Raw genomic sequence first — 25,673 nt, 5'->3', positions numbered from 1 at the left:
TTTTGCCTAGGGTCCGCAGAGAGGTGGTCCGCGGTCCGGTCGTGGACCGCGGTCCGCCAGTTGAGTACCCCTGCTTTAGATTTTTAAATCCAAATACAAACCTATCTTTTTAGTCTGGCCTTTAGCCTCGGTACCAGGCTTTCATTTTTGTTGGTGCAAAAATTGAAAGCCTGGAGGAACGCATTGGCCGCTCTGGTCTAAAAGTGAGAGTCAACCCTTCCGGGTGGGCGTCGCTCCAAATGATGTGACGTAGCGCTGCACTAGGGGGAGAGGAGGGGCCGGGGGTGACGGACAGATCGATGAGATCCAATCAGAGCGTGCGCAAATCTGAGCCGCGACCCGCCCCTCTAGACCAGAAACCTAACACGTTAGCTCAGGCTAGTCTGGCCTTTAACCTAGCTTGATGGGTTTTTTTGTACGTATGTTGCTGTTTGCTGTTTTGTTGTTATTTTGTTTTGCTTAGCCTGTTTAATTATTGAGTCATGTTTGTACTATTGCTATTGTTTTTACTATATCTGCACTATGAATATTTGTTCTGTAAAGCACTTTGGGTAAACTGCTGTTGTTTTTAAATGAGCTATATAAATACAATTGACTTGACTTGACTAGTATCAGTGACACCAAATTGCACTTTAAACTCTGCTGAGAGGCGTGAAAGTTGGCGTGCACTGGCATTATTCAAAATAACAATTAAACCAGAGTTTATTATCTTTTATCATCCTAGTTGTTTCATTCATGGTCTGGCTATTTCACTCTGTTATTTTAAAGTACATTTATTTCTATTCACCTGAACTATTAAGTAAAATATACATACCCGATATAAGCAATATTGAAGCATATTATTGTTATTATTCTCTCCACTTGGAGAGAATAAGGAGCTACGCCAGGCTACTCTTCATAGACTTTAGCTCTGTGTTCAACACCATTGTGCGGGCAGACTAATCCCCAAGCTGCTGGAGTTGGGACTCTCTCATCACTGCCTCACTTTCTGACAGACGGCCCTCAGAGTGTGAGGACACCATCTCTCCTCAGCACTCAGCGTCAGCACTGGTGCTCCACAGGGCTGTGTGCTGAGCCTTCTACTCTACACTCTCTCTACACCCACGACTGTACTCCCATCCATCCGAGTAATGCCATCATCAAGTTTGCGGATGACACAACAGTGGTGGGACTCATTGCAAAAGGGGATGAGACTGCGTATAGGGAAGAGGTGCAAGCGCTGTCAGAATGGTGTGAGATGAACAACCTCATTCTCAACACCTCCAAGACCAAGGAGCTTTAGGAGGAAGAATATTCAGCCTATCCAGCCTATCTGCATCAAGGGAGAGGAGGTGGAAAGGGTCTCCGACTTCAGGTTCTTGGGCATGAACATCTCTGACAACATGACCTGGAAAACAAACACTACCTACTGCGCTCCAGTAAAAAGGTCAACAGAGACATTTTCTCTGAGGAAAATGGGCCTAATGGAGAATGTTCTACTGTCCTTCTACCGCTGATCCATCGAGTCAGTTTTGACCTATCTCTCCAGCTGCACAGTTTTTCAGCTGCACGGTGGCAGAAAGAAAGTCACTTCAGGGGGTCATAAACACGGCCCAGAGGATCATGGCATGTCTTCTTCCATCTCTGGAGGACCTCTACAAGAGACACTGACTGTAACAGAAGAGCCAACAGCATCCTTAAGGAAACTAAAGGGACTTACTGTGCAATATGTCTTAATGTATGTTTTTTTTATATAGAGTATTATGTCTTTACTTGCGCAAGCAGAGCGCGCAAGTAATAATTTCGCCTGGTCTCTTCCGCCGTGACAGCTGTCCCGCCATTCGATGTTTATGCAGAAAAACATCAAATCTGTGCCTGTTTTGCTGGGACCAAACGACCACAAATGACCATATCTCTTACGTCATCATTTAGAGCTAGTCATACGTATACTATATATAATCAGTAAAAATAAAATAGCAAATTGTGCCTGATCTGCTGGGACCAGAGTACGTGGTGTGTATATGTATGACTAGCTCTCAATGATGACGTAAGAAATATGGTCATTTGTGTAATCTGGTCCCAGCAAACCAGGCACAGATTTGCTGTTTTCTTGCATAAACATCAAATGGCGGGACGGCTGTCACGGTTTTTGCCGCAAAGTAACCACAGTAAAGAAAAATAATAACATTACTTTTAAATTAAAAACAACGAACACGAATTACAATACAGTCAGGAATGACAGAGAAAAAGATATAGGTGGGGGAGTTATGTTTGCTATAAAAGAAGATATTTCCATTGAAATAATTCAAACTGAAAGCAGAATATTAGAAAAAGTAGAACACATATGTATACATGTAAAAAATAAAAATCTATATATCATTCTTATGTACAGATCACCTAAAACAGACCTTTCGAAATTAAACACATTTCTCGAAAACATGGTAAAGTATCTATCATCGGCCCAGGCCGTAGCGTAACGGTCTGGGCACCGGACTGGTGATCCAGTCGCGGTGTGCCGCGGGTTCGACTCCCGAACCCGACACGGCCTTTACCGCATGTCATCCCCCCATCTCTCTCCCGTTTCCTGTCAGCCTACTATCTGTCCCTTAAAAAATCAATAAAAGGCGTAAGCCGCAAAAAAATATCTTAAAAAAAAAAAAAAAAAAAGTATCTATCATCTCCGACTTCTGCAATTATGATAATAGGAGATTTCAATGAAGACCATAATACTGAGATAGAAAGAAGTATAAAGACCTACATGTCAAGATTAGGCTTTAAACAATTAAAGGTATATTCAGTGATTTCACTCAAAAAACCTTAGGTTTCGTTTTTGGCTGTGGGACCCAGCCTTTCGTCCAATCAGGATAGAGAGTCAAAAACGAAACCTAAGGTTTTTTGACCCCCAGGGGTTAACTGGGGACAGGGAGGAACTCCTTATATGGCCAGCACACTCTATAGTAGGGAGGATTATCACAACAAAACAAAAAAATAAGTGATATTTGAATTAAGTGAAATCACTGAATATACCTTTAAATACAAATCCAACTACAGATTACGGAAGTATTTTAGATCATGTATATTTTAACAAATGTGAAAGTATTATTACAGAAATTGAAGTTAGAGACACATATTACTCTGATCATGATTTAGTATTAATATCACTATAGTCCAACATGAAATACATTTAAAACAATTGACAATTTACAATAAGTAATACAATAATTATACTGTATAATATATTTTAATTCAGTTTATATACTTTTTTTCATCACATATCAATGATTTATTTTTCTTTGAAAATAAAGATAGAAACTTGAACCATACTTCATAATTCTAGGTGTTTACATGCATAAAGTAGATAGGTAGCAAATAGTTACACCTAATAATTAGACATTTCAAACGTTCCTTCACAGAGATATTGAGATTCCACCGTTTACAGAATAATTATACTGTATAACATATTTTAATTCAATTTATATACCTTTTTTTCATCACATATCAATGATTTATTTTTCTTTAAAAAACTAAAAAGGGATCCAGAATATATCTACCTATCTATCGATAAAACTGTATTTGTTATATAGATAGAAACTTGAACCATACTTAATAATACTAGGTGTTTATATGCATAAAGTAGGTAGGTAACAAATAGTTACACCTACAGCGGTCGAAAGTACTTGCGTGCTCTGCTTGCGCACTAGTTGGCCATTTATGGCCTACTAGTGTGCAACAAGCAAGTATGCACTCGACAGAGTGCAGTTCTAGTTTTAAATGCACTTGGGCTGGATTGTAAATTAATTTCGTTGTCTTCTACAATGACAATAAAGATTTTCTGATTCTGATTCTACTACTAGCCAATCTACATCGACACTTTGTGAGCTTGTAGATCAGCTATTTTGAACCATTTCTAAATGTTTTAAAATAGTAAAAAATGGCAAATAATTAATTAGGTTTAGGGGTAAGGGGTGGCACAAGATATAGCTATCTGTCTATTTAGAGTAACAGAAAACAGGATTAATAGGATATACTAATTTAGTAGGTTAATTATTGTGGTGTCTTCCCTTTTTTTACCAGAAGATGGCAGTATCTAACATTACAAAAATAGGATGTTCAGTCCATAGTTATAATGAATGCGGGAGGAATGTTCCCATTGGTTCTGCGTTACTAGATCCCGCCCAACGCGCCTTTTCCTTACCGCTGATTGGACAACAACCCGGTAAATAGCCGTAATGCGTCACCCGGCGGGAATAAACGGCTACTCGCACTCGTTTTCTTGCGGAAGTGTATGTAGTGTAGTTACTAGTTGGAGCTCAGCAAAGCAAAACAGCTTTTTTCCCCCCGTCGTAGGTTCAAGGTAAGCCTTTTTGTTTTGTCGTTTGTCGTATTGGGTTTATTTGTTATATAACTGCTAGAATTTGTCACGTTATTCTCTGTTCGACACAATCCACAGAGTAGTTTAAAGTTGAACTAACTATTGCAACTCATGTGTAGTTGTGTGTTCCCTCAGCGCGTAGTGAGGGAACACACTGGGGCTATGTATTGTACTGCTTATTATATGAAACCAGTGGTTCTCTAACATTTTGTCAGGGTTTTTGTCTCGTATTCATACGAGAGTCATGAAGAATTCACCCTGTTTTTTGCGCTCGCTGCATTTACAAGATTTCCGTATATATAAACATTCAGATTTCAAATATAAAGTACTCACAATTTGTCCCACGGGTGTTAGTTAGTAGCAGCTCCAGCGATTAGAATTTCTGCATCCCGCGTTGTTTAATAAAAAGCATTTTTATCCGAGGTGTTATTTTGCCATTGGCTTTCAACTACGCGCCCCTATCGGTCGGGAGGAGGGTGCCACTCGGTGTGTTCGATATAGGTACGCTGACCGCGCTGCCAATACAGACTAATAGGCAAGTGCGCTCCCGGTGTGCAACTGTGGATTTCCCAAACGAACCCCGTTTGAAAAAAGTAGCCGGGGAGCTCGGACAAAAATGCTTTTTATTAAACTACGCGGGATGCAGCAATTCTAATCGCTGGCGCTGCTACTAACACCCGTGGGACAAATTGTGAGTACTTTATATTTGAAATCTGAATGTTTATATATACGGAGGAAATCTTGTAAATGCAGCGAGCGCCAAAAACAGGGCTAAGTTTCTGCATGACTGTCATGATAATCATCATGGCAGTCATGTTTCAGGGCTACTCTAACCCTAAATGAGTGCAACTTCGCATGTGGTGCTGCTGTAGAGGTTGTTTCATGCATTGTACTTATTTTCCCTCACACTCATTCCAAGACCAACTTTGTTTGTTGAACAAACAAAGTTCACTGAACAGTTCAGTGAACCTAGAATGTTAACCCTGCCCGCCCACAGGATGGCAGTTGAGTTCAAAGTAGTCCTGTGAAGTTACTACAGGCAGTTAGTTGAATAAATTACATCTAGGTCTCCCACCCTGAAGTGTTAATGTAAACACGCATCATAAAGTAACTGTAGAGCTATTGCCTCCTCTGTTTACAGAAAGAAGACGAGATGCATAGAACAGCGGACAGCGAGATGGATCCATACATCAATGGCATTTCTACCAAACTGGAGAAGTAAGTACTGAATAATTTAGCCACTTAAAGCTGCACTATGTAACTTTCTGCCCTGGATTTGAACCCGGTTTCCTGCACGAGTGCTGACATTTTTTACCATTGGTGATGCGAAGCCTCCGTAGCTAGTTCAGGCAGACAACTTGTGAACGTGCCTACCTGATCAGGTGACTAGTCATGTGCACTCTCTACCTGATCAGGGTGGCTCATTTAAACTGCCGCTCTGACATTCCTGGCTTCTCTCTCCTGCTGTGCGGTTGCTGCTGCTGCCTCTCCGCTCTGCCTCGCTGCCTATCTGCTGTGCTGCTCATGAAGTTGCTTTGCAAATCCCACTGCCTCACCATCATCCACCTGTAGGCTCTGTTTCTAGGTCCCACGGCATGGGGTCTTAATTCATTCCCTACAGCGTAATTCTATTTGGCTTATATCTCATCAAAATGTATATTCATACACAGGGAATGAATGGGGACAGAGCCTGACACCAATCTATGCTTCATACATCTATGCTCAATGAAATGTATGCTAAATTCATTCTAAGAGTTGTCTGACTGAATTGAGCCACCATTATTAAAACCACTTAACGTGTGCTGAGCGGTGGCTCAGGGGTAGAGTGCCTGGATGGGAACCGCAAGGTTGCTAGTTCGAACCCGGGCTCCCCCAGAGTTACTGTCGAAGTGTCCTTGAGCAAGACACTGAACCCCTAATTGCTCCAGATGTGGTTGTTGGTGCCTTGCATGCATGGTTTTCGCTGCCATCGGTGTATGAATGTGTGTGTGAATGGGTGAATGTAATGCAATGCACAATCTATGTAAAGCGCCTTGGATAAAGGCGCTATATAAATGCACCATTTACCATTTTACATTGATATTGTTCACACACTCACACTGACTCCAGAGGCAACCATGCCTCTGGAGTCATCATATGCCTGCATACCATATGCATGGCATGCCTGCCATGGCTCATCAGTAGCAAGGTTATGTACAGAAGTATGCCATAGCTGCACCATCGACGCAGCGGGTGGCAAAGTGGAGCTTAATGGAATGCATTGAAGTCAATGAGTGCCATGTGGGCAATGTTGTGAGTAAACAATATTTCTTAATGATTCTGACCTTTTCAGAGTAAGTTCAGGAAAATAAAAGACTTCACACGTAGTATTGTAATCTTAACTTTTCATATGCATGCTATACTATATACAATTTTTTTTTATCGGGTGTCTATGGGCTGACTGGGTAGTATATGGGCTGTCATCGAGTATCGACTATACTTAATGCACAGTTAGAAACGTAATCTGTGTTTTTTAGAAGTCTCAATTAAGTTATATAGTGTGCACAGTGAAAAACTAGACGGCACGTCTGGTGATATTTTCCTGGAATTATTTTACATGGGTCGCAATCATTCTAAAGTTTGGCTGTTTCTTCTTTTTTTCTTTTAAATGTTTTTACCTTTACAGCCTTGAAAAGACTTGAAAGAAAATCTCAGGGATGCAACACAGTATTCAGAATCAGATGGTTCTTTGTGTTCAACTGTATTACCGACATTGACATTGTTCTTTTCTTTGTTTTTGACAGGTCATTGACTTTGGACTTCGATGAGAAAACGGAGGCCTATCATCGGTAGCTATGCAATCAATTTCTGATCTAGAAATGAATGCCTGACCTAGGAAGAAAATAGTTGTCCATAAAGAGCTGTGAACTTAAGGCTAGAGCCCAACCGATGCCAGATTTCTGGTCCGATCTCTATTTAGGAGAGTCCTAGTCTACTAGACCACTGCTGTTGCTTGCCAATGTTTTTACTAATATTTTGTAAAGTCCTAAAGTGATTTAAAAACCCATACTTGAAAACGGTTAACAAATAATATAAATGAACAACTTTATTTAACCACCCAATCCTTCAAAGATTTTTGAAAAATAGTTTATATACAAGCTTACGTGTTATGATGCATTCTGAGCTTGTATCTTCTATTTTAGAAAGCTTTTGAAAAAATTGAAATGTTTGCCTGCCCTATAACGTGCCCAAATTCTGGCACGTCAGGTTGAAAGTGTTTAAAAATCGGGACGCATCAACTGCATAATTGCCAATCCAATAAAATGTAAAAGGCTAATATCCGCCTGGCCCTGCTAAAACCATCTTATGTATCCAAAATGTTGTATTGTTGTTGGATCTGTTTATCTTTATTCATCTTTAATTCATTGCAGTGTTTAACCCTTAAATAAGTTAATTTACAATGAGGGAGTTGGCAGATAGGGGCCACACTGTCCTAAGGTTTCAGTGTTTCTCATCCTGGGGTGCCGTCTATGGGGACTAAGGGGGAATGTGGCCGTGTCTGTTTGAGGTAGTACACCCATTCATCTTATCTAGAGTTGCGTTGATTTAAATGGGTTGCACAAATCATGACTTGCATTTATCCACTGTCTGCCTGTATATTCTAAAATGTGATATCAGTCCAACTTGTCATATAGAATCAATTACCCTATAACATAATACAGTAGCTATTTTGTGTATGTGATGGGAACCACTGAGTCATGCAACATGCTGGTGAATACATAACTGTAATGCTTTGATTTTCCAGGCATATGAAGGACGGGAAAGCCGCTGCCAAAGTGGGAGATATGTCCAAATGCCTGGAGGAGTTCAAGAAGGCCTACAAAATACTTCCCAGTGAAAAACTCAAGGGGAGAATGAATAGAATAGAGGACATCCTGGCAGAACAAGCGGATGATAGTGAAGATGAAGAGTTTGTGACAATCAATGGCCTTTCACTGTACAAGGACCTGCATGACAAACTGTACGACTATCAGAGAGATGGTGTATCATTCCTCTATGGTCTGTACCGGGATGGGCATAAAGGCGGTATCCTGGCTGATGACATGGGTCTTGGCAAAACCATCCAGGTACGGCTGCAACGAATGATTATTTTCGTTGATTAATCTCTCGATATAATCTTTTATTATTCAATCAATTCATCTATGCATTTCATTTTTAATACTAATATGCTGATAACTCAAAATGCTCAAGTTATCTGAACCCCTTGAATGTGTGTTCCTGGCAAAAACTCACCAAGCAATCGTATATTGGTTCAGTTTATCCGTATATCCTGTGCTGCAGGGAACGGCCAAAGTTTAGCGCTGCATTTTTTAAATTTTTCCCCCGATGACCATGCCACTTACGGTATTAGTCAAATTCAAGTTTTTCACCATAGGCTTTTCAACTCACCAATGCTGTTGGCTCTGTTTACATAGGCTTACCAGAAATGTTGACATGATACATCACTAAACTGATTATTCAATTACTGAAATCAAATCTTTAATCTTTCACCCCTACATCCAGATCATCTCATTCTTATCGGGCATGTACGATGATGGGCATGTCAAACATACCCTCCTCGTCATGCCCACTTCCCTGATCACCAATTGGACAAAGGAGTTCAACAAGTGGACCCCTGGAATGAGAGTGAAGGAGTTCCATGGCAGTAGCAAAACGGAGCGAAACAGGAATTTGGAGAAGGTCCAGAGACGTGACGGCGTGATCATCACCACGTACAATATGCTGATAAACAACTGGGAGCAGCTGGCATCTCACTACGGCCGGGAGTTCAAGTGGGACTACATGATCCTGGATGAGGCACATAAGATAAAGTGCTCCTCCACAAAAACCGCCAAAAGTGCCCATGCTGTACCGGCGAAAAACCGCATTCTGCTCACAGGAACCCCTGTGCAGAACAACCTGCGAGAGCTGTGGGCTCTGTTTGATTTTGCCTTACAGGGCTCTCTCCTTGGCGCGGCAAAAACCTTCAAATCAGAGTACGAGAACCCCATCACCAGGGCCAGGGAGAAGGATGCCACTCCAGGAGAGAAAGCCCTGGGAGCTAAAATGTCTGAGAACCTCATGACGACCATCAGACCATATTTTCTAAGGAGGACCAAAGCAGAGGTCCAGAAGAAACAGGCCGCTAAAGAAGCCATGAATGAAGAAGAACACATAGACCCCAACAACAGCCAAACCACAAATGCTAAAACCAAATCAGGCGGTGCAGTCATGCCTAAATTGACGAGAAAGAATGACCTTGTTGTGTGGACATACCTGAGCAAGATACAGGAAGACATATACAACCAGTTCTTATCCCTTGACCACATCAAAGAGCTGCTCACAACAACCAGGTAGGCCTGTCAACACACATCTTTATGCTACTTTAGTACTTTTATGGTGTCACAGTTGACACCATCCCTTGGGGTACATTGGTCAAACTAAGTATATAGCTTTTACTAAGTGGCTAATCTCGACAACCCTACTAACAGGTCACCTCTGGCTGAACTTACTGTCCTGAAGAAGGTGTGTGACCACCCAAGGTTGCTCTCTACTAAAGCTGTTGCTGAGCTGGGCCTGGAGGAATGCTTGTCTGTGGACCAGCAGGTAGGTCCCTATACTTTTTGCACAATCATTAGAATTCAATTGTTATACTGTATTTGCTATCATTATTTCAACATCTTTGTTCACGCTCTTGCAACCATTTTCAAACTGGCATCCCTTCGTTGGGCATTTCGGATAAAACTTAATTTTTTTTCCATAGTGCATTATTTATTTTGATTTATTGTATCGTCGGTCATTTCATATTGGGCTTTGTTGTTATTTTCATACTATATCTTCCCTGTGGAATCTTTTGTTTACAAAGCAAATGGAAATGTTAAGTTTCAATGCTAAAATGAATAGTCAACTGAATGTCATGACGACCCTACCAGCAGGAAACTGGAGGAAGCAGCATTGAGGGCATCTCAGACGAAACACTCATCTCTGAGTCTGGGAAGATGATGTTCCTCCTGCAGCTCCTCCAGAGGCTCAGGGAAGAAGGTCACCGGACCCTCGTCTTTGCACGTTTCCGGAAGGTGCTGGACATTCTCCAGCGAGTCCTTACTAACAGGGGATTCAAGGTGTGCACTATTTTTATTTTGTTTCTTTTTGCTGGCCTTTTTGCTGGATTAAATCAAATATGATTGATTATATTTGCCGAAATACATCCATCTGTATTGTAGTGATGATATTGTGTTGTAACAATAATGTAAAAACTAATTGCAAACTGGACCATATCCAATCCACCAAAAATCACATATGATTATTGATAAATAACTGTAATTTTCATGTTGAGTACTAGGTATGCTGTTTGTTCACCATAGATTTCATGTCTAGCCTAGTTGGTTTCTTGGTACTCTAATTCAGTGGTTCTCAAACATTTTCATGTCAAGAATTGATATGCATTTGGCCATGGGTACCAATTTGCAAAGATGTAGGTGTAGATTTTTGTCTTACACAAACATTAAAATTCCTATATGTAGATGAGCAAGTCGGCTTATGTTGTCCTGCGCAAAGATTAAATTCCTGTTGACTGACTGTATGATAAGAGCGCCCCTCACTTCACACAGGTGTGATTATTTTGTTCTAAAAGCGCACAATATGTTGCGATGCTGTGAGCTTGTATATGTACTGTAGCCTGCAGAATGATTAAACGGTAATGTTGTTGGTTGTAAGGTTATGAGGCTGGATGGCACGATCAACAAGATGGATGAGAGGGAGAGGCTCATCCAGAGGTTCCAGAAAGATGGACGCTACTCTGTCTTCCTGCTGACCACCCAAGTGGGCGGTGTCGGCATCACGCTGACCTCTGCCAACCGCGTGGTGATTTATGACCCCAGCTGGAACCCTGCCACCGACGCCCAGGCAGTGGATCGCGCGTACCGCATTGGGCAAAAGCAAAATGTGGTGATCTACCGGCTCATCACCTGTGGCACAGTGGAGGAGAAGATCTATAGGCGTCAGGTCTTCAAAGACTCCCTGATCAGACAAACCACAGGTGACAAGAAGAACCCTTTCAGGTAGGCTATGGGATTATACATTTTATATTCAATTTTATTATAGTGCCAATCTCTTGCTACACAATTGAAACCCCACTCCATGGATGGAGCCACAGCTTTGGGACCTCTTCTCTCAGCCCACGCACGTTCAAATGCCTCCACACTTTCACCACCATTGATAAGTAGTCTGCCCGCAACATCTTCACATTTTGTCCAGTAAGCAATAGCATACATTGCCTTATTGCACAATCCAGGAAGTGGCCTACTCACTTAAGTGGTGACTGTCATAATCATCACCACATCCCTCCCCCTTTTCTCCCCAACACCGATTGGACCACACACACACCAGGCTGCAGTGCAGTGTGCACAGTACAGAACAGACAAGCACAGTACAATATGGTACTGTGCGCTACAGTACACCATGGTACAGAACAGTCTGGCACAGTACAGTTTCATACCGTACTGGAATGTACTATACTCGTACGGTACCATACTGTACCAGTGTACTATTTCATACTGTACCGTTTCATACTGTACCATACAGTATAATACAGCACAGTATGGTATGGTACATTACGGTAAAGTACAGCATATGGTACGGTACAATACAGTGTGCTACTGCATACAGTATTATGGTACGGTACAGTTAAATACAGTACTCTTTGCTACAAACACTGTCATACATTACATGACAATACACAACAAATGCTATCTTATTTCCATCTACGGTACTTCCCATCTGCATTTACACTATTGTGTGCATCAATCACACTCATTACTCACACCAACACCTTCCTTGCTCACTACAATTGCCAGTACAACATTGCAAGGGTGACAACAACGTGTGGAACTAGAATCGAGACCGGCCAAAGGCCGGTCGAGTTTCTAGTCACAAGTTGTATCAAGACAATTTGCCGAGCAGAGACAGAGTGCAGAGCAGAGTGTGACCTTACTTAGACTTAAGGCTCATACATAGTCTGGATTTTCGGTGGTTAGGTGACCACCGAACTACAACATGACGTCACGAGCCGCGGTGAAGAGCAAACCACCGCCACCGCTCCAGCCCTTCTCTCTGTTTTTACTCACCACCGCTCAACGTTATTTCAGCTCCGGTGGTCAGCTCACCACCGGAGCGGTGGTCACCTCACCACCGAAAATCCAGACTGTGAATAGGCCTTTAGTTCCTCCCGTTCCTATTGGAATATATGACTGAACAGAGCCACGTCCAGAGTGTGACCAGTTTCATTTTAATGACACTGTAAGATAAGAATGCATACATTTATCTTCACAGGTACTTCAGCAAGCAGGAACTGAAGGAGCTCTTCAGCCTGGAGGAGACACGGTCCTCCAACACTCAGATTCTGCTGCAGGAACTCCACTCCAGGCACCGCATGACGGACCCCGAGCTGGATGAGCACATAGCTCACCTGCACTCCATGGAGATGTTTGGCATCACTGACCACGATCTCATGTTCTCGCAGGTAGTTCTTGATGTTTCTGGGGATCCTTGACATGGAAAAAGGTTGACAGTGGTTTTCAACCAGTGTTCTAGGGACCACCAGTGGTCCTTGAGGTAGTTCCAGGTGGTTCTCGTCTAAATGAAGTAGTTGGTAACCAAAATTTCTTAATTTACTGTGATATGAAAAGGGTTCATCGTTTTTCATTTTGGACACTTTTACACTCTTATTTATTATGTAGGGATGCACCGAATACTATTCGGCCGTATAGTGGCAAAAATGCATATTCTGTGTTCGGTTCGGTAGATTTTCAGAGCCAAAACTGAATAGTCAAATGTCAACCGGGGTTACCTTTCGTAACTTACTGTTTTGGTGATGTGATGAAATTGTAATCATGTCTGTTGCCATTATGTAGCTCTACAACAAAGGTATGGCCATGACGGCAGTGATACAAAAACTGGTAAACATTATGTGTGTGTGTATATATATATATATATATCTGTTTTCGGCCAACTGTTTCCTATATTCGGTTTCGGACAAGAATTTCCCATTCGGTGCATCCCTAATTTGTTTAACAGTGTCTCGCGGACATCCACACTTGCACTGCTTGAACCTGTAAAGGTACTGACAATAAACCTTATTTATCTTGATTCTTGAGGTGGCCAACTGCGATGACGAGGACCCCGAGGATGAACAGGCTCAGTACATCGAGACAAGGGTCCAGAAGGCACAGGAACGTATGAGGGTTGAGTCCGAGCTGCATGCTCAGCTGGCGGAGAGCATGGGTGCAAGCACAGAGCCAGCCTGGCTGAGACAAATGGGTCAGAATGGAGCGGCAAAGTTAAATGAACAACGAGAGATTGCAAAGTCCCCGCCCTCCCCTCGCTATAAGTATGATGACGAACTCGGACACTCGCCTGTTGTAGTGGACCTCGACCAGTCTGGAGCTTATGAAGAGCAAGAAGATGGTGCCCAAAGTGAGAGTATACAGATTATCGATGACAGCATGGATGCAAGTGTTGACGAGATTCCGGCTGTTGGATCGGTGGAAGAAGGCAAACCATCACTGAGAGATGTGGCATTTCAGTCTGGTCCTGCGGGGGAGCACCATGACGGCGTGCAGATGGTCAACATCACTTTGGATGATAGTGTTGCAGAGAACCAGGCTGAAGAGAAACATGACTCACCCAGAGATGTGTCCTTGAATGGAGTTCTGTGTGGGGTCAAGGCACAGGATGCGCCCTTTAGTGAGGTCATGGACACTTCAATGAAGGATGCCAGCCTTGGCGGTGCTTCAGCCAGGGATGTGTCTTTCAATGGGGTTCCAAGTGGGTTAGAGGAAAGCGATGCCGCCATTAGTGAGGTCATGGACTCGTCGATAACTAAGGACACTGGCATCTCTCTGAAGAATAAAAGACTGTCTGTCCTGCAGTTGTCTGCAGTGTTGAGTATGAATGAAGACAGTGAAATGAACTCATACAATGAGTCCCCCCAACATGGTGACTTCGTCCTTCAGCTGGAGGACAGCGATGGCGACATGTTCGAGGGTGAAGACCTGGACGAAGAGAAAGTTGAAGCCCAGGAGAGGAAGTTGCTCTCCCGTCTTCAGTTAGAGGGCAGTTTCGATGTGGATAAGTCACTCAATCTGGGAAGAGGGCATGCGAGTGTCAATGCCTCCTGTGTCTCTGAGATGGATCAATCTGCAGTCTCGTTTATAACGACCAAGAAGAAGGCAGCTGTGATAGACAGCGACGAGGAGGAAGATGACCCTATCCACCAGCCCATTATTGGCCTGATGGATGAATCGTTTACTCCAGAACTGGTAGCTTCGCCTTCCAGTTCCACTCCACTCAGATCCGCCCCACTCGGCTCAAGGTCCAGGATGAGCTGTGGAGGGAATGACTCTGTAGCCTCTATGCGCTCTCTGATTAGGTCATCGGTGGGAAGAGGGCATGCGAGTGTCAATGGCTCCTGTGTCTCTGAGACAGATCAATCTGCAGACTCGTTTATAACGACTAAGAAGAAGGCAGCCATTCTTTACAGTGACGACAGTGAAGAGGAGGAAGATGACCACGTCCACCAGCCCGTTATTGGCCCGTTGGATGAATCGTTTGCTCCAGAACTGGGAGCTTCCAGTTCCACTCCACTCAGATCCGCCCCACTCGGCTCAAGGTCCAGGATGAGCTCTGCAGGGAACGCCTCTGTGGCCTCTAGGCGCTCTCTGATTAGATCATTGGTGGAAGATGTGGAGGATGATGAAGACGAGAGCAGCACAAGAGAGGACAGTGAAGATGTGGAGGGAGAGGACAGTGATGATGAAGACGAGAGCAGCACAAGAGAGGACCGTGAAGATGTGGAGGATGATGAAGAAGAAGAAGAGAGCAGCACAAGAAAGGACCGTGAAGACTCCAAGGAGGAGATTGAGGCAGATGAGGACAGTGAAGGCACTGAGTGGATTGATGCCACTAATGCAGAATCTGCTTCTGATGATGACATGGACTTATGAAACCAGCCAATAACATTACATTTAAACTAATTTTATTGCCTGTCAGAAACCTTGTATATTTCCCATTCTTGAGAATTGTGACACTTTAGGCCAGGACATTTTATTATTTCTGCAATTAGGCCAGGACATTTTATTTTAGAAGATGAAAGTGTTAACTAACCATCTAATGGCAATTTCCCACTGTTTTAATAAGATGGCATAGCTGACGGTGTTGACATCTTACAGAATTGGTGTTAATTAGTAATTCGAAATATTTTGGTAGGACAAGAATGGGTAATCTCACTATTTTGTCATAGTACAGTACTGTGTCGCACAGTTAACAAAATGGCTACAAGGCAAGCTCACAACTTGATCTGAGAGCTTAGAATTAGATGATTGTATTGGATCCACGGCTACTTTTATTTTCTTCCATCTCCTGAAAAGTACATATTTTGCACATTCTTTAATTTAAGAACAAAATGTAAGTCCTGTCCATTTTTTATGTCTTGTTTGTGAAGAGAAAATAAACTTTTGTAATTCTATTTGTAGGTCTTAGTCTTTTTGAGAGTACAGTAAAATGGAACTATCTATACATTTTAAAGAAATTAACTGCTTTACTGAAACTTAACCCAACAGAACAAATCTTGTAACAAAGTTGAATCATGTTTGAGAGATTAATCATTAAATTAAAAAGCTACACCAGAGCTAAACTATTAGCACTTGGCACATTGTATGATTTATGTGATCTGACTATATTCTATAATGTTGGCGACGGCGTCTTTGTCACTAATGAGTGTTCATATTTGAATTTCTCTAACTATAAACTTTCATGACAGACAGCCCAAGTACAAATATAATTTATGAAAAGCTACTACAGTGAAGTCTGTTCACAGAAGTTGTTGTAGGATATGTGGGGTACCAGTATTTGACTGGGCAAAACCTTACATATACTAAATAATACTAAATTGTTTATAGGGTCAATATAAGTAAAATAATATATCCTTTCCACAGGAGTATCTTTTTATATTTTTCCAAAAAGAATACAAACAGCCAATAGCATATTACAAAGTTATCCCCCCTCACTGGGGAAAATTCCGGGAGGAAAAACGGACACGCACCGGGGTGAATCTTCTTATGTGCTATATAGTTCCAAACATTGAAACTATCCCATTGAGATAGAATGAGCACTTCCATCCATCCATCCGCATTCCATTGTTACAGATGGGAGTCAACCTTAGAGCCGGCCCATCGCCACTAGGACCAGTACCACCTGGATTGGATTTCTGCGCATCAGTCGTCACATCACAACACCAGAGGACAGGACAGGACAGCCAGTAAGTAACTACAATGAAGACAAGGTTGAGAGAAAGAGGGTCGCGGCTTCTGAGAAGCCATACACGATCACTGTATTTTTATATCTGGTCTCTTCTCTCTTGAATGAGTTACCGTCCTAGGTCTATCACCAGTAGGCTATGCTATTGCTGCATAGACGAAGTTGGTTGAAAAGTAGCCCTGGTCCATAGCGTTGAAAACCAGGAATCGGGTTTAAGTTTCTGCTGAGTTGTGAATGGATTAGCAGCGCCTTCTGTAGTTTTATGTCTGATCCCGTTTAGAACCAGACATTCTGCAGACATGAGGAAGAGGGGGACGTGGGAAAATGGACACGCAGAGGTCTCCAGTTCCAAGAAACGGATGACAACCAGTTAAACATTTGTAATCGCAGATATCATTTTCCTTGTATAATCATACCACGCACCGGCACCTTGAAGCCAGATATAGCCTTATGCATTGACACACGCGGGACATCACTGCACAGTGCACTGCACAGCCCACGATACTCACTGATGCTGTCCTCTGCTTTTCTCCGCTGCTGAGAATCAGGTGGTTTAGGCTCAGGACTGGATTTAGTATTCGATATCTTGGGTGGTGCATGCGCGGATTGCGCGCTGGCAATTCTTGTGCGTCCCATTTCCACCACGAGCAAACATTACATTTGCCTTCAACATATACCTGTATAAGCATGGCATATTAACCTTACACTCTATTTCAAAGTAGGCTGGTCTGGTTGGTTACTTTACTGTGCGCGTCGCAGGTTGCGCCCAATGCGCACCAGAAATGTTGCAGTAGGCCTAGTTTAATCTATTCTACACGTAGATAGAGGTGTAGCTAATTGATCATTCAAAGAATATCATTGATTGATGAAGAAAACTATTGATACCGCAGTAGTAGCCTACTCAACTTAGGTGTTGACTGATATGATTATTGATTACAAACTCTAACATGGACCAACGCGGTCGCGCTGTGAAAAAGCTTCTCTGGAGTGTCATGAAGTTCCGTTGATCCTACCTGAAGCAACTCTCAGGTTTCATTCAGGACGCCAACAGCAACAGCTGTCCTGGAGCAAGCCTTGGCTGACAGAGGGAGATAATTAAGTCTCCAGTAAAAAAAAGACTTGACGAGAAGACTTGGATTCTTATTTTTCTAAAGTTACTTGAATTCATTGGAATTTATTTGACAGTGTGCAAGGTAAGTGTTTACATGCTTTTCTGTGTTGAGTTGTGTGGATTGACTGAAGTGAGGTTGTGTTGAGTTCTAGTGGAAAGTAGTTTGACTTAATTTAAGTTATTTATTTAAGTTGTACCTGGCCAAATATACCTTTACTCTTGTATTGTGTACGCATGCTGCTATGACTTAATATTTTTAAATCAACATATTTGATACCCATTGTTTTGTTTGCACAAGCATGCAGTTGTTAAAATTAGGTAGCTTGTCACATTTATTTGGCACATGAAATAACTGGTCTCGTACAAGGCTAAATAACATACTAGGTCTATGTTAATTAACAATGTGATTGTGTGGACAACTGGACACACAGTAAAAGTATAATTGAGCGTGGTCAAAGTTAGGATTTATACCCGCCTATGTATGTGTGACTGTGTGTGTGTGTGTGTGTGTGTGTGTGTGTTGTGCATGCACTTGCACAGGTCATCGTTTGTGGTCATGTTTGTGGAACCTGGCCTTGTGGCCTATGTGTTGCCACACAGGTGCCTCCAAGAACCAACTGTGGTGGGAGAAGTGCAGGATGTGGCCATCTGAACATACCTGCTCAGGCGCAATGCAATCATATGCAGTATATATATATTAAGTGCCAATGTGCTATAGCCAGTTTGGACACTCCCAACTCTCTATTCCCACTATGTACCCTCCCTGGGGGCAAGTGTTTTATTTTTAGCCCATGTCTTCCTGGCAGATGGGCAAGATTATGTGATGCTGTGGATGCTCATATGCAACCATTTCTCCACTGCTAATCCATGTTGCCCAAATCAGAGGTGTAGGACTCTGGGAGACAGCCAGGCCCCAGGTGCTGTGGCTTCCTGGACAAAGGAAGTTCCTATTAGAACATTTCAGCAGTATGCCTGTGCCACTCACTCTTTAAATGGATGTGCTCCTTCCAATGGAGCTGTTATAAGGGCCTGTAATGAAGTCAAGAAGTACAGGTTTTCTGCTTTGCACAAAGTGAGTCTTCCATTGCTGGTTGTTCAAGGGGAATACAGGCATATTCCTCCCTCCACAAAATATGTTCTAGATGACAAAAAAAACACTGTGTGTGTGTGTGTGTGTGTGTGTGTGTGTGTGTGTGTGTGTGTGTGTGTGTGTGTGTGTGTGTGTGTGTGTGTGTGTGTGTGTGTGCGCGTGCGCGCGTGTGCGTGCGTGCGTGAGCGTAGGCATCACATGCTCTTGGACACCGGAGGTGTTGGTTTTGGGTTTCTTTCACCAAGGGAAGCCATGTGACTGCTTGGCAGGGTCCCTGTCATTTCTGTAGTAGTCAAGAGGTGAAGTAAGGTTAAAGATAACACATTCTTTATATTTTCTTCCTCAAACCCAACTGTAGAGTTTTCTGATTCATCATCACCACAATTCTCTCCAAGCTTAGTCGTGTTTGAACCCATGAGAAGATCATATACCACATGAATCATATCATGTTAGCGGAGTGTTTCAGTGTTTGTCTCTGGTCGAATTTTACTCCTGTGGCGATCTTCACTGGCTATATAGCATCTGTTTTGCTGGTTTGAGTTTCATAAGCAGGCCTGCAGGCCCTTTTCTTACTCCTTAGTTGTAGTTGACATATCAGACTGGATGCCACATGTTTTTTTCAAGGGACTGTAATTAATATGACAATAGCTCAGTCTAGTCACAGGTGCTGGATGGATGTATAATTGTTGTATTTTTTATTAACACCATGAAAAGTTAGGATATACAAAATAGTTTTAATATTTTTCAACATTTTACCCTATTCGGAAGATACTTTACCCAAATCAACTCCCCATCATTCTCTATTACTAGTTCTGTTGTTTCTGGCTGTGGATAACATGGACTGAAATGGCCTGCTTTTAGTAAAAAATGCCATGGAGTTATACAGGTATTGTTGTGCTGGTATTTGTTTCATTTGTCTCCTAGCTTTCCACCAGCTTTCCAGACTTCACACATTTCTGTGTAGTCTTGTCACTGCTGCCCCTACATAGCTCACCTGCCAGTAACCAGCCCCCACAGGGAGGACACAGCGCCTCCACCCTACTCCTCACCATTAAACACCCCCCCCCCCCCCCCCCCCACACACACACACACACACACACCAGGAGTTGCTGGTGCAGTGACAAAGATTGACCTCCCTGCCCGGCCTCCTTCCTGTGAACATAGCCAAATTGTGCTCATGGACAGAAGAAACCATAGAATTTGGTTGGTAGCAGAGAGTGATGATGTCAACTTAGCTCAAGTCAGTCTACAGACTTTACACGCCCACAATATATCGTGATGCGAGCTTGTAGAACAACATTTGTTTTTCTCGCTATTTCTAAAGATCTTTGAAATTCACTGACATTTCTTGGGAAACCTTTGCCTATAATGATGATGACATGTCCAAAATAGAGATGCCAGGTTGAATGTGGTTAATATAAAGGAAAAAAAGAAGAAAATAAGTCGAATAAAATCAAGCCTTAAGTCAGTAGAGTTCAAGTTGATCCAATACAACAAAATGCCTGTGGTCTCTGAGGCTAATACAATTCTGACTTGAGGCACTCTTCAGCCCAAGGTATGCTGCTGGGAACTCCCAGTTTCTCCAGCTCTTTAAAACAGAAAATACATTTGCAGGTGGGTTGCCAAATTCAACCAAAATTCCTTCCTCTTCGATGTCTCCCTTTTGACTAATACCTGTCCATTCAAACTCTAGACGCCCCAAAGTTATTAGCGCAGCCGGCGAAAACTTCTCAACAGGCCTGAAAACAAGGCCCGGCCCTATCTAGTACCTGGGCCCTCAACAAACCCTGTACACTCAAGACACTGCCCCCGCTGCCACCCGCAGATCTCCATATATGGAGCTGGCCTGTTCATATGTTGATCTGACCCCCCATGCCAAAGCGCCATTGCTTTTCGCCTTCAGGGCGTCTTACTGGTAATAGTAGCCTACTGACTGATGTAGTGACTACGGAAGTACTATTAAATGTACTATTAAATGGGAGCTACAGTATATTGTGCAGATCTTCTTTGTGCCTTTTATGGCAATGACTCTGAAATGTAATTCTATGAGCTTCTTTGACCAATTTTACACTGAGTTAAATTACCACTCAGGATTTTGCCGTGCATTAAAGAAAAGCAGGGGGCTTACTTTAAGTCCTCACAGCTTGTTGGTATGCATTGAGAGAAGCATGTCACAAAAACGACGGCAGCAATCCTCTCAGCATTCATATAATGCATGCTGGCCTGGAATACCGTGCTCACTGTTTTTATGGCACCCTACTTGGTTATCATAATGAAAAGTAAAAACAAACTAACATAAAGGCACCAACATGATCCTTGAGCCCATGAACATGTGTCTAAATCTGCGACACCTGCGCACAACTAAAGTATAACTGGCTTAAACGTTTTGATTTTAATTAGCACTACATAACCATTTACCGTATTAGACATTATAATAATAGCAATTAATGACATTATCACCATGAATAGATTTTTCAGTACGGTTTTCAATTTACAGTTTTATACAGTTTCCTGTTATCGGCAACCTTTTTGGCATGAAGTGCCATGTTCTTATTTTCTTGATAGTGAGTGTGCCATATCAACATGCAATTATGACTCCCAAGTCAGAGTTCTGAGATTGAATGAATGCAGAATTATGTGCAGGATGTACAGAGGACTTAATTGTCCTTCATTTTTTAGGGTCAATCCTATATCCAGCTTTTAGTGTATGTAACCTAATTTTTGTCCCAACACAAACACAGGTGTGTCCGTCCGTCCGTCTGTCTGTCTGTATACAGCTAATCTCCGGTCGATGCAAAAGTTTGCAGGATTGGCCCGTTTTTAACAAAAACCCTCAAATCATGAACACAGCATGCAATTTACGTGACATCTTTCACAGACTTTCATACTAGGCTGAGGATTATATCCCACCATATATCCCACATTGGCCTGTTATAGCACCACCAACAGGTGGATTTTTGCAAAAAACATTTTTGGAAAAAAATACCTCAAATCATTCAATTGCCATCCAAGGTGTAAGAAGAAATGGCACCCCTTTCACATTGGCCATCAGGAGGCCATAACCTGACCTGCCCTGGTGGAGACCTGTGCCCAGAGGCACACAAGTTCATCTAGTTTCTTTTATACTTTTATTTGAAAAGAAAACTCCTCTCCCTCACACTTATGCCAGTGACCTGTGCTAGTTTTGGCATTGGTACCATAGGTTGAAGATGTGTTCTTAGCGTTAATCATAAACCACACCATAATGCGAGAGTTACTTATATTATATAACATGACAGGTGTAAAGGATGTCTGTGGGTCCCCCGTAGGGTTTCAAACACAAGGTTAAATGGTGGGTGACAGGGTGTTGAAGAGAGTAGAGTGCAAGGCAGCGGCAGCATGAGATTTGACCCCGTGAGAAAATGGACCAATGAGGGCACAGCAAATGTCAAACGACGTATGGATAAAAGCCGTTGTTTACTTTGTAGATATTTCGTTTACAACTTAACTACTGTACATTCCAGGCATGACATCATAGTGTATAAGAATAGGTTTATTATGCGTGGCTTTTCCATATTGTAAATTCCATACTTATAAAATAAAATCCAAACAATTAATCCAGTTAATGAGGTTACATAAATTGTAAATTGGTTAAATACTATATGCACTGGCATTGCAAAGACAGGCTGTCATTTCAATCGCTCAGTATAATCCCATTTTGGAACAATGAGGAAACAATGATGACATTGTTATGCTAATATTAAATCCAAATGAACTAGGAAAAGGTTGTGGCACAATATTTGATGCTTCTATGTTTGCATTTCCAATGGAAGTGCCATCAGCTCCTGGTGCCTCTCAAATGTCACTGCACTACATTTTGCTATTTGACTAAACACCCCCAAGACACTGGGAATGAAAGATTTCAATGTAGTATTCAGGGGTGCAGCATCTCTTTTGAGTTCATGTTGTATTTGTGTCAACAAAACAAAAACTAAGTAACTTCATATGATTTCCGGATAGGAATATAGCTTCCACATTCCAACACCAGCTAGTGTAACATATGCATGGGTGTCTCTATTTCAGTAGCCTCAACCGGAATGTCACGTCAAATGTATAGACGTGTGGTGGACTTAATGTGTTGTGACAAGTATATGACAGCGTATCTCTATGGATGATTTAGAAACCCTTAGTTAACCCTGCCTCTTCCTCAGTTTTTCCACCAGATGCAATTCCAATTCCAGCATATTCCCCACTGGGATTGTTTTTGTATAGTTTGATGGTGATCGGTCCCAACAGTTTTTTTGATTGGTTGCGTTAACTTGCGTACGATGAAGCATGCTTATCTTTTGTCAATTCTGTTTTGTAAAAGGTCAGACTGAGAACACAAATTAGGGCGGTAATGAAAATGACAGAAGTTGCAATGTCTCCAAATTGATGTGAAAAAAGAAAGAAAGGTGCACTCCCTCAGATCTCTGCCAGGCCTAGTTGCTTACCTATGGAAATGATTGATTGATTGGATGTCTTGTCAAATACACACTGAAGGGGCATATTTACCCCTAAAAAAACAAACGATGTACAATGTAATATCAAAAATCTGTATGATACATTTTTATCATGTGACTCTAGATATCATGTGTAGCCATTTTCTCTCTCTCTTAAGTCGTCCTTAGATGAGCCCTCCATCGTCGTTTCCTGTCATCCCGGATTCCCGGGTCTCTATACACGTGGCCAGTTTGTTGGTACTTTGCACTCCTGCATCATTCTTGAGTAAATCCACGTATCCTAGTGTGGGACACAGGGCCGTGCAGAGAGCACTGAGGGGGCAGGGGGTCAAACGCGCGCGCACGTGGCACACGCCAACTTTTGGGGGGTGGTCTTTTTGTGGGGTCTGTCCCTTGTGCCATTACATACCAGAAATGTAGTGGGCCTACATTGGATGTCTTATATGACAAAATGAAGTTACTAAAAGCAACAATGTATTGATGGGGGACCAGGGGGGGTAAACTTAACATGCTTGCTGCCTGTCTCACTCTCATTAGGTTAACGAGGTCATGACAACATGGTGGTAGGGCAGTCAGGGCACTTGACAGCTCTGCATCAGGTAAAACTGACTGATGGCAGCCAGCACATTAAAATTATAAATAATAATTATGATAGTGGAATTATCATTACTTGTCAAATGTTCGTCTTGAAGGACCAATTAGCCCTTATTGGCCCCCCACATACCGGTAAGCTCTTATTGGCCACATTGACCCTGGCCCCCTGGAGCCCCCAAGCAATGGCCCCGGAAAACATTTATCCTGCCCTATATCTAAGGACATATTGGACAGAATTTTTTATTTTTAGAGAAAGGGCACTTTGAGGCAAAAGGGCAGGGGCGTGAGTGATCAGAATCTGAAAATCGTTATTGTCATTGTACAAGACAATGAAATTGATTGGCAATCCAGCTCAGTGCATTAATATACTCAATACTTAAATACTCAAACAAATCTATAAACAAACATACATTAATGTCACGGTCCGCTCCTCGGACTGTGAACTTTGAGTATCATGTCAATATCATGTCAGTATCATGGTCATCTTGTCAATATCATGGTCAGTATAATGTCAGTATCTTTGTATAGTATCATGTCTAGTAACATGTCCGTATCATGTCAGCAGAATCATGTCGGTAGTATCTTGTCTAGTATCATCTCAGTATCATGTCTAGTAGTAGTATTTGTATGTTTTTGCTCATGTGTTCCTGACTGTTTCTCTTTGGTTTTGGTTTTCTGTTACTCTGTTGTTGCCTTGGTTTTGTGTTTCTTATTTTGTAGTATGTCTTCCTTGTTACTGTTAGTTACCTTGTCTATCCTGCCTTGTAATTGTCAGTGTTTCCACCTGTGTCCTTTTAGTCCCCCAGCCTATCCTAATGTTGATTGTATTTTGGTTCCACCTGTGCCCTGTTATCCTGTGTGTATTTAAGTCCTGTGTTTGCATTATGTTCTTGTTGGTTCGTAGTTCCCTGTGGTGTGAGTTCCTGTATGGTTTCTGTGTTTTTGTCCTTCCTTCTTTGCCCTGTTTATGGAAGAACCTCAGTTTGTTTTAATAAATCCTTCTAAGTTTATTGCTCTGCCTACTGTCGCCTGCATGTGGGTCCTCATCCGTACTCACTTGTAACAGTACGAACCAACCAGTATGGACCCAGCGGACGACATTGCAGATTTTGGACTAAGAGAGGTGATGAGCTACATTGAGTCCATTGTTGTGTATAGCCTCCAGCCCTCCATTAGCCTTGAGCAAAAGGTTGAGAATTTGAAAAGGGCCCTCCGGGTGGCTTATTGCAGGCCTAAGCTGGCCGGCGAGCTTGCAGGTCTGATTAAAGAGATCGCCTGCAGTCTTCTCAGCCAGCCAGCCTGGCAGATGCAAGCCACCTACATGCCAGCCCTCAGCCTGCTAGTGCCCAGTCTGCATGCCAGACCATCAGAATTGGGTTTGTGAACCTCCAGCCTGCCAGTCCTGCGCCCACTAGCCCGCTATCTACCTGCTCTGTTCCTGCCTTTCCTGAACCCGTTTGTCATGAACTGTCTCCAGCTCTAGACCCGTTTGAGGGTTCTCGTCTGGCCCTTTGTGTGGGGAACCGGGGCCCCGCCAGGAAAAGGCGTGGTTCCTCCTCCAGACGCCGTCAGCACTCTCCGCTGCCCAATGCCACAGAGCAGCCCAGAGTCAAAGGCGGTGAGCCCCTACTGCTGCCCAGCCACGTGAAGGCTCCACTCCTGTCCAGCGGCAGTGACCGAAAGTCTCTGCTGCTGTCCAGTGTCGGTGAGTCT

General features: G+C 42.6%; 2 protein-coding genes across 4 annotated transcripts in view; both read left to right on the top strand.

The window, feature by feature from the left end:
- The first annotated feature begins 5,479 nt into the window (after positions 1–5,479).
- Positions 5,480–15,453, top strand: LOC310874119 (DNA excision repair protein ERCC-6-like). 2 transcript variants are annotated; one of them, XM_083786799.1, is made up of 10 exons: positions 5,480–5,569; positions 7,135–7,179; positions 8,136–8,457; positions 8,894–9,723; positions 9,862–9,976; positions 10,306–10,491; positions 11,087–11,430; positions 12,701–12,890; positions 13,525–15,159; positions 15,208–15,453. In XM_083786799.1, the coding sequence occupies exons 1-10, from the start codon at positions 5,505–5,507 to the stop codon at positions 15,370–15,372; spliced, it is 3,897 nt and encodes a 1,298-aa protein (XP_083642925.1). In that variant the 5' UTR covers positions 5,480–5,504; the 3' UTR covers positions 15,373–15,453. The 2 variants fall into 2 exon arrangements, with proteins under 2 accessions (XP_083642925.1, XP_083642924.1); XM_083786798.1 differs by having other exon boundaries at positions 10,303–10,491.
- Positions 15,454–17,179: 1,726 nt separating this feature from the next.
- Positions 17,180–25,673, top strand: part of LOC310874285 (sodium channel protein type 4 subunit alpha A-like) — a 47,604-nt gene continuing 39,110 nt past the window's right edge. For both annotated transcript variants that reach the window (XM_083787022.1, XM_083787021.1), the window contains exon 1: positions 17,180–17,877. The gene's annotated coding sequence lies outside the window, so the exon portion shown is untranslated. The remainder of the gene's footprint in view (positions 17,878–25,673) is intronic.

This window comes from Protomyctophum parallelum (genome assembly GCF_964188405.1).
Source record: "Protomyctophum parallelum genome assembly, chromosome: 17".
Classification (NCBI taxonomy): domain Eukaryota; kingdom Metazoa; phylum Chordata; class Actinopteri; order Myctophiformes; family Myctophidae; genus Protomyctophum; species Protomyctophum parallelum.
The sequence above is the reverse complement of the archived record's forward strand: the minus strand, read 5'-3'. Positions and strand labels throughout refer to the sequence as shown.

What these genes read in the sequence shown, in the direction of transcription:
- LOC310874119 (XM_083786798.1), top strand. Translation starts at nt 5,505, where the DNA reads ATGCATAGAACAGCGGACAGCGAGATGGATCCATACATCAATGGCATT. An exon ending in GAGCTGCTCACAACAACCAG is followed by an intron (nt 9,724 to 9,861) that starts GTAGGCCTGTCA and finishes CCCTACTAACAG; the next exon opens with GTCACCTCTGGCTGAACTTA. An exon ending in ACGATCTCATGTTCTCGCAG is followed by an intron (nt 12,891 to 13,524) that starts GTAGTTCTTGAT and finishes TTGATTCTTGAG; the next exon opens with GTGGCCAACTGCGATGACGA.